Here is a 9730-nt window from a genome sequence, read left to right on the forward strand (position 1 = left end):
AGTTTCCCAAAACAGAAGGATACGACTTTACAGCTGTCCCAGATTCCAGCTATTTCATTCTCTCCTTCCAACATTTTCACCTTCCACTGAGCGTACTTGATTCTCAGCTAAATGTTTTCTGACAAGTCCCTCTCTCAATGCATTTCCTTTTTCCTAAAAATTTCTGGCAGTGGAGTATACACTTCCCCAATCGGAGCCTCGCCTTTGGATCCCGACCAGGCGGGAGGCAGAATAAAAGGAAGCCGTTTAAAGGTGGGAGGGGGGGAAATCCCGAGGTTGGCTTGCTCCCGATTCATGGCAAAAAAGGAGAAGGGAAGCTCGCAATTCGGGCTGGCAGGCTGGCTTGCTGGCTTTCTCACCCACGCCAACTCCCTTCTCTTCGCTTGCAGCCGGGCGATTCCAAGTTTAAGCGCAGCTCCTAGCAACCCCGAGGAAAATCCCACGGATGGGGGTGGGGAGACTCAATTAAGGTGCTTGCAACCCCTGCAACCCCCCCCCCCCATGCAAGGGCAGAGACCAACCCCATGAATGGCCATCCTGGCTCATGCCTGCACAAAGCAGCAACTCCGATCTAGACGGGGGGGGGGGAGGTTCAACAGAAAGGAGGCGAGCGAGTGAACAACACCTCAGATGCACCAGCCTGTCTTCTGCTGCCCACAGCAGCCCCCCTCCCTCGCAAGCCACTATTCATTTTTAGCAGCTGCGGATCCGATTTTGCCAACCAAAAATAAAAATACCCGGGGATTGGGGGGGGGGCGGGGGAGAGAGAGAGAGAGAGGTACCAAGTCTGCGCCTTGCTCTAAGAATGCGCCTTCCAGTTGTTGTTTTTTTAAGCTAAGATTTTAAAAAAAATACAATCCAAAAGTGCTATTTAAAAAAGCAATTGCACTGAATGCATCAAGGCAAGCTGGCGGAAAGAAAAGATGATCGCCGGTGCTTTTATTCACAGACACCAGATTTGTTTTCCCCCCAGATCATAAAATGTCCATTCCTCCCTCCAAAAGGGAGGGAATCAAAATACAAAAGGAACCCACCCCCACGGCAAAGACCTCCGGCGTGCTGATTCCACAGCTAACAATCCTTCCTTCCCTCCCTCCCTCCCTCCTTCCTCCTCCTCCTCCTGCCTCACCCCCCCTCAACTCCCCGCCAGCCCGTCTCCCCTCTTCCACCGAGGCGCGAGCGACTGCACGCAAGCGCGATTTGGAGCAGCTCCGCGGGCTTCACAGATTCCCCGGGAAGATACGGCACGGACGCCAATGTCCGGGCCGCAGCTTCTGATTGGTGAAAAGGCTGGGAGAAGGCGGGCTGAGTCGTTGGCTCTTGCTAGCTCTACCTGAGAGGTGGAGAGTTGCTCCTTTGATGCTTTAAGTTTTATCATTCTCTGTGTTGTTTTTATCCGCCTGGAGACGGATAGAGACCATCGGAAATATGTGTTTTCCGATGGTCTTAGGCGACCCCTGTGAAAGGGTTGTTCGATCCCCAAAGGGGTCGCGACCCACAGGTTGAGAACCGCTACACTAGTCGAAGGAGCGTGTTTAGGACAGGTGCCCATCGCCCACTCAAGGAAAAGTTGCATCTCAAAGTCAAGTTGCAAGGGGTTCCTTGTGACATGGAGTTGGACACGGGGTCAGCTTTATCAATAATTTCCCAAAGGACCCTCCAGCAAATTTGTAGTCATAGCGGCGAGTTAAGCTCAGGCCGTCGAACCTCGTTCTAACCGATTTCCAAAACTCCTGTGTAACAGTCAAGGGGGAGGCCACACTCGGGGTGCAGTTCAGGAATTTCGAGGGTCCCCTGGAAGTCGTAGTAGTTGAGGGCAACCGCACTAGCCTCATTGGACTTGACTGGTTTGATGCATTGGGAATTCAAGTGACCGGGTTAAATAGCTTGCAGACGTCGAGCCTCTTGGCAGTTTGTTAGGAATTTGCTGATGTTTTCAGCCCAGAGTTAGGGGAGTATAAAGGCCCCCCAATTGTCCTCCGGCTTGACCCTACAATAGCACCAATAAGGATAAAGCCTCGTCGGGTGCCTTTTGCCCTTAAGCAAAGAATCAATGCAGAGTTGGACAAACTGTTGCTTCAAGGCATTTTAGAGCCAGTGGATAGCAGTCCATGGGAAACTCCCATAGCTACGCCACTTAAGGCCAACGGGGAGGTCCGCATTTGTGCCGACTATAAATGCACGCTAAATAAAGCCCTCCAACAGCACTCGTACCTGGTGCCTGTGGTCAGCCACATTTTGGCATCCCTACAGGGAGGTTGCATTTTCACCAAATTAGATTTGGCCCAGGCCTATCAGCAGCTGCCGGTGGACGACGCCACGGCTGAGGCCCATACCATAGTAACCCACAGGGGAGTTTTCAAGGTGCAGTGGTTACAGTTCGGGGTTAGTGTAGCCCCGGGGATTTTTCAGAGCATAATGGGGTGCACACTCCAAAACATTCCAGGTGTGTGCCTGTATTTCAATGATGTCATCATAGCCGGGGAATCAGTCAAAATCCTAACTGAAAGGATGAGGGCTGTCTTGCAGCGTTTCCGCGAAGCGGGGCTGAAGCTAAAGCAGGAAAAATGTAAATTGGGGTTACTTCCACAGAGTTCCTTGGTTTTCGCATAGATGCCGAAGGCATTCATCCTGCTGAATCCAAGCTCAAAGCAATTCAGCAGGCACCCAGTCCCAAGACAAAAGGAGAACTTCAGGCCTTTTTGGGACTCCTTAATTTTTATCACGCCTTCCTTCCCCACAAGGCCGCAGTGGCAGAGCCATTACACTGGCTCTTGGACAAGAAGGCTCAGTGGAAGTGGACGAGCGTCCACGAGTGAAGTTTTGCAGCAGTCAAATCACTGCTGTCATCAAATGTGGTGTTGACCCATTTTAATGAGCAGCTACCAATCAGCATTGCGTGTGATGCATCCCCGTATGGGATTGGAGCTGTGTTAAGCCATCTTCAGGCGGACAGGACACAAGTTCTCATAGCCTATTATTCTAGAACCCTTTCTTCAGAGGAACGCAATTACGCACAGATAGATAGGGAGGCATTGGCCATCGTGGCGGGTATAAAAAAGTTCCATGACTATTTGTATGGCTGCCATTTCACGGGCTTCACAGACCACAAGCCACTTCTGGGGTTGTTCACTACGAACAAGCAAACACCCCAGATTATTTCTCCTAGGATGTTGAGGTGGTCAATATTCCTGTCCGCTTATAGTTATTGTCTGATTCACAAACCGGGCAAAGAAATGGGCCACGCAGACGGCCTTAGTAGGCTACCCCTACCGCACTTAGAGCCAGACCCTGCTCCAGCTAACCGCATCCTGGCTATCCAGGATTTGCCGGAGTCTCCCCTTAACGCAGGGGATGTGGCTGCTGAGACAGCTTCAGACAACAAGCTGAGCCGCGTGTTGAACTGTGTGCTCACAGGATGGCTGGAAACGTGCCTGGGCCTAACTTTCAGAGTTTTTGGAGAAGGAAGAACAAGTTATCCGCTCATAAGGGTTGCCTTTTGTGGGGCAGTCGGGTCGTAATCCCGAGCTCACTGAGGACTAGAATCCTTGAATCTCTGCATGAGGGACATCCGGTAATAGTCCAGATGAAGGCACTCGCGTGTAGCTACCTTTGGTGGCCTGGGCTCGATAAAGATATCGAGGCCCAGGTCCATAGCTGCAGTATTTGCCAGCAGTCAAGGCCAGAAATGCCACATGCCCCGGTCCACAGATGGGAAACGACACAAGCCCCATGGTCAATTCATATTGATTTTGCAGGCCCCTTTTAGGGGCAACTCTTCCTCATAGTAGTGGATAGCCACTCCAAGTGGTTAGAGGTCGCTCCAGTATCCACTATGACTACTGCTAGGACCATCCAGGTTCTGCGCAGCATCTTTGCAATTTATGGGCTCCCTGATGTCATAGTCTCAGACAATGGGCCTCAATTTACTTCTGCAGAATTCCAGTCCTTTTTAAGGGCTAATATGATTAGGCACTCCACCTCAGCTCCTTTTCACCCGGCCTCTAACGGCCAAGTGGAGCGCATGGTCAGAACGACCAAGGAATCCTTGAAGAGGATTGCAACTGGCACCATAGGCTGGCAGATTTCTTACTTTGCCAACGCACAACACCCTGCACTTCTATGGGAAGAAGCCCGGCAGAATTAAGATGGGGCGGCGCTTGATCACAAAGCTGGATCGCTTACATCCAGACAGGGTTGCTTCACAAGCACAGCAGCCAAAGGCTCCAAGGCACTTGCAAGTTGGCGACCCGGTGTGGGCTGTGCACTGTGGGTGGTAGCTGTGGTTGGTAAGGTGTCAGGGCCGCTCTCATACAAAGTGGTCCTGGAAGACGGTCGTGTGCTTCGCAGGCACATTGACCAGCTGCGACGGAGGATAGCAACCCAGCCGTTAGCTCATGACTCTGTTCAGGGGGACGGGGAACATGATTGCGATCGTGCATCCGAGTCCCCAAGCGAGGGCGAGACTTTTCGATTGCCAAATGGGGGGTTTGCAAACCGTGAGACTGCCCCTAACTCAGGCACTTGGGCTATGGGACAATGCCGTCAATCGGCTCCACATGTCGGTCCAGTGGGCCCTACTCCAACGTGGGACACTGGCTCAGGTCTACCAGGACAGACCAGCCACAGAGAGATGGACACAGGCTCGGGTCTACCTGGTCAGACCAGCCTCCAAGAATCGGCTCTACCCATGACGAATGGAACACACAGCCCCGGTCTACCAAGCCTGGCAGGCGAGCTCATAGACCAGGAGCTAACGGTAGCTCCGAGACGTTCAGAGCGGGCAAAAGGGCCACCGAAGTACTTAAATGACTACATAAGATTTCTGTCATTGTAAACTTGAATGCTTATGTATTTTTGCCATTGGAACAGTGTAATGTTTATGCACAAAGTTATGCCATTTTGCCATTGGAACAATTGTAATGTTTTGCACAAACAGAAAAGATTTTGTAAGTGTAAATGATCTAGGGGTAAGGGGTGTAATGTATTGAGTAAAGTCTGAGAATTAAGATGCTGAGAACTGTGAAGAAACGGTTAGCTGGCCATGTGGCCAACAAGCCAGACTTTCTGTCTGCAGACTACTTATTATGCATTTAAGCGGGAGAATACTGTGTTCCTATTGGCTGCTGCTTTTAGGCTGAGTGTATAAGTATGGGTGGAGCATTGGTTGTTCAGTTTCGGTTTTGACTCTAAAATAAGAGAATTGTTTTTCACCAACTGCCTCTTCAATGTCGCATCGAACAGAAAACATAACACTTTGCTTCATCTTTCTACACAACCAAATAAATAAAACCCATGTTTGTTTTAAAATCAAATAAGTATATTAAACTTTTGTACAATGTATAATAAAAAACATCATCAAAGAGTCAGTTGCTGCAATAAATTACAATAGAATGCACATTAAAGGGCTTGTAAAAGCAGCAACTGGTCATGGAATTGTGACCATAAGCCATGATAACTAGAAGTGCAAAAATCACGTTTAGAGCTAGTAGCAGATACCAAAGACAAGTGACAGGACCTCTTCAGCTTGTGAATCTCTCTTGGTCATCTGTTTGGTTGCTGTCAGAGATTGCAAACTGAGAGAGAGGGATGATAGATCCAACAAAGAAAAATTTAATGGAGTGAAAAAAGAGTGATAAAAAAAACTAAAAATCTATGCCTATGATACATATGTAAATGCACATGTGTGGATTATTAAATAATATTTAAAGCCTATGCAAATGAGACAGACATGGCAAACAGATTGATTTAGTTGCATATATGGGAACGAGGGCAGCCCACTTCTCTGTGTATCTTCATTATAGACGACAAGTGACAGAAATAAACCCTAAATCTGTAGGAGGCAGGAGGGGAGGCTAGGGTGAGATCTCTTGAAAGGAACAGGCAAGCATTTGAGTGACACATGGGTCTGTGGACACTCGGCCTCCTCTCTCCTCCTCCCCCCATCCCAAGCCAACCATCCTCCTGGCTTCTCCCTTCAAGTCAGCAAAAATACCTTCTCTCCGCAGAAGGCCATATGTGAGTTGGTGGATGAAGTGATGTCAGCACTGGTCACCCAATGGGGGCCCACGGAAAATGTCCAAGGATCTGGTCCTCTGGCTGCCTCATAAGGACGTGTGCCAGCCTCAGAGTTTGGTGAAGGCTTCTGTGCAAGGACGGGTCATCGGGCTTTCCCTCCATCATTGGATACTGTGCTCCAAGGACCATGGTCTGCTGAGAAAGAGGAGGAACTCAACAGGGGGCACGAGTGACACTCCACTGAACATACAGCAGGGGAACAACAGAAGCAGGCCAAGCCGGAAGAAGTGGGAAGCAGCTTTAAACACAACAAGGGGACAGGTGCGGTAGGGCAAAAATGGAAAACGCCCATGCCAAAACATCGGAAGAGTGCCTGGCTTACTTTGGAGTAAGTGAGCATACAGGCCTCTCTCCTGAGCAGGTGAAGAAGAATCTGGAAAAATATGGACCCAATGGTGAGTGCTTTCTAAAATTACAGCCCTTTTGGTACCCACTTGGTCAGGTGCCAGGATGCAAGAAGGCAGGGGAAATGGAGAGCCAGAGAGCTGAAAAGATATGCAGAACAACATAGATATAAGAAGAAAAGAAAGCAAAGGTTATCAAACCAGAGATGGACAGTGATGGACATGGATTCTAAAATGTAAGGAAGGATAGAAGCAATAGGAGGAAACAACTATTACCAAAGAAAAATGGTTACATAATTATTGGAAAGCAGAAAGGAGGTGATAGAGATGGTCTAGCAGAGTCTAAAGTTTGGCCATGGAAGGGGAATAAGAAAATTGACGACTGCAAAGTTGGTGGGGGGGAGATAGCCATGCTGGGGACAGGGCAGCTGCTGCTGCTTTGCTAAGAATAACTCAGTAAATTCCCTTTGGTATGAACGAGATATCAAAATTGCTGATGGGCAACTTGTAGGAGCAGCCGGGAAGTCGCAACAAAAGAGAGTACTGATATTACACAGCTGGTGAAGTGAGCTAGTTAGATGCTGAGTAGATTTGAGAAGAGATGTCTTTGAGGAACAAAATGTAATTGTTGGTTGGTTGTGATGCTGTGTGAGTAGGTGGATCTGGAGAGGCTTGTTTTGTTAGAGGTGGGCATATCATGCTGCCAAAGGTGCAGATGATTGAGAGGACAGTCTGATTTCCTAATTTTATAATGTCCCTCAAATATATGGGGAAAGGTCAAAAGTTCTGGGCTCCTCAGTAGGATTATAACAAGAATTCGATCAGAGGGGATTGGAAATGTGTGATTGTGCTATTTTGTGGTACATGCATGAGTTTGTAACTGCTCTAAATGACCCCAGTCTGTTCCTTCCTATCTCCTTGTGAAGTCCTACCTCCAAGGATTTCCTATACACAAATTAAATTTGCAGTCACGTAGGCCCATGGTTTACAAATTGAAATCAGTAAAAGGCTTACTCATTTCTGCAGGGATGTCCATATCCAACTCACAATCACTCCCTAAACCTAAGCATGATCATATAACTCGTTCTTTCTAACTGTGGAGTTATGACATATGACACTGAAAATTAACTTTAAACTCCATGTGCGAGACCAACTTCTCTGTAAATCCAGAATAGTTTAGCCCAGGGGTAGGCAACCTTGGCTCTTTTATGACTCGTGGACTTCAACTCCCAGAATTCCTGAGCCAGCATGGCTCAGCTTGGAAACCTCTCCCTTTCCCCTCAGCATGGCTGGCTCAGGAATTCTGGGAGTTGAAGTCCATGAGTCATAAAAGAGCCAAGGTTGCCTACCCCTGGTTTAGCCTATACCTTTTCTCTGTTTCCACCTTTGCTCAGCAAAAATCACACTAGCAATAACCCTGACCAGCTTTTATTTCTATCTTTTCCTTTCTTTTCCTCTCCCAACGTGCTGTCTCCGAACCCCAGAACTCCCAGCTGAAGAAGGTGAGTCCTAAGAAAGATTGAGCATAAGCATTTGGAAGTATTAAGAAAAACCCCTCAACCTTGAATTAACATGGCCCAAATGACTTCTACAGACTATAAAACTGATTCAGTGGCAATTGGGTCTTCAGATGGGGCCTCAAACTTTCTATTTAGAAATAAAATCTCAGGTTAACCTGTGAATTGCCATGTGGTTTGTCCCAATCATTTCCATCAAGTGCCATCATAAGGCAGAGGCATGAAGCTGTTCCTTTGACCAATCAGATGCCAAATTCTGCCTCTACCAAACAGTATGTTGTCCTGTCCATATCCATGTTCTGATCTGCCAAGAATCACCCTAGCACTCAATTTCCCTTTCTTGGGCCCTTAGAACTAATTAAATGCTCTAAGAGGCATATCTGGGATAAAAGATGGTTCTTTGAAATGCTGTTGGACAAATAATGGAGGCTGCTTGGTAGCTGGAAGAAACCCCTCCCTCCCCTGACATTTTTGGATGAAACAAACATCTCTTTTTGGAAGATAGATCAATTGAGAAGAGGCAGGAGAACAAAGTTGGTTGTATAACTTGCCATTTCTCCAAATTAATGGTTGATTTGGACTTTCTGTTAACACATAGCTTGACTTGCATAGAAAAACCTACCCTTTTCCCAAGCGTACCTGCTGGAACTTGCTGAAAAATCTATCGTAGATCCCTGCAGGCCCGTTGTCCCTTCTCTCTTTCCTTGCAGCCTATTGCTTTCTTGATTGGGGAGGGGAGGCAGGCTGATTTTCCCCACCCCATCTCTGCAGCCTGTGTCTCCTTTGTGCCTTTCATCCCACCCTTTCTTGCTTATCAGGCAAAACTATATGGGAGCTGGTGGTGGAACAATTTGAAGACTTGCTTGTGCGAATTCTCCTGCTCGCAGCCTGCATCTCTTTCGTAAGTGACACTGGCCTTGTAACTGAGGGAACTTGGGGAAATCCACACAGGGCTGAAGAGGAGAAGCAACCATTTGGGGGGCAGAATGGGAAAGAAGCTGTGTCGTGGGCAAGCGATGTCTGCAAGCCTGCTCTCTGGGGATGCCATCTTGTGTTAGGAACACACCAACTTCCATTACATTGGAATGAAAAGAACAAAGCTGCAGTTATTGGATTGATTTTAGATAGATTGGTTAGTAATGAGTGGAGTCCTTACTGCTGTCTGAACTTGTAGACAATTCATTACCCAACTAGGCAACATCATTGGTGAGAGTGATTGCGGGGTTCGTTCCCTGTTTATAACTGCTGTGGGTAAGCTACTGTATATAAACAGGGAGCAAACCCCACACTCACTTTCACTGATGATGTTGCCTAGTTGGGTAATGAAATGTCTACAAGCAAACCACCAAGCTCAGAGAGCAACAAGGACCCTTCAACCCTGAGCTACAAATATTCCCTTCTACTGGTAATGAGAATCAACAAATTAGTGAATTGGGTGTATGGGAAGAAACAACATGCCATATTTATGTAATAATCCCCTTTCACCCCAAGTGTAGGGATGAACAATTTGAGTCAGGATTCAGAGCTGAAATTATTTTCACTGGCAAGATAGGTAACACAAATAAATGAAAACTTTGCATTTGAGCATCTTCAATGTGTTTTTTTCCTCATCAATTATTTTTCAAGATTTGGGGTGCTTATAGATGTTTAATCCAATCAGGATTAATCCATTCTGTTCCTTTTTCTCAGAGCTAAAACCTGGCTTCCTTCTGCATAACAAATCAGGAAACATATTGAGCGAACGTATCTGTTCAGCAATCTGTTTTGACTCCTTCATGCTAAATGCAGGCA

General features: G+C 47.3%; 1 protein-coding gene across 1 annotated transcript in view; it reads left to right on the forward strand.

Annotated features, from left to right (window-relative positions):
* Window positions 1-6106: 6106 nt before the first annotated feature.
* Window positions 6107-9730, forward strand: part of LOC107297017 (sarcoplasmic/endoplasmic reticulum calcium ATPase 1-like) — a 35115-nt gene continuing 31491 nt past the window's right edge. Inside the window, exons 1-3 of the mRNA XM_015826371.1 lie at window positions 6107-6473; window positions 7907-7924; window positions 8758-8840. Of these exons, the coding sequence (XP_015681857.1) occupies window positions 6356-6473; window positions 7907-7924; window positions 8758-8840 (219 nt within the window). The 5' untranslated portion in view covers window positions 6107-6355. The remainder of the gene's footprint in view (window positions 6474-7906; window positions 7925-8757; window positions 8841-9730) is intronic.

This window comes from Protobothrops mucrosquamatus, unplaced genomic scaffold, assembly GCF_001527695.2.
Source record: "Protobothrops mucrosquamatus isolate PMUCROS unplaced genomic scaffold, P.Mucros_1.0 scaffold3082, whole genome shotgun sequence".
NCBI lineage: Eukaryota > Metazoa > Chordata > Lepidosauria > Squamata > Viperidae > Protobothrops > Protobothrops mucrosquamatus.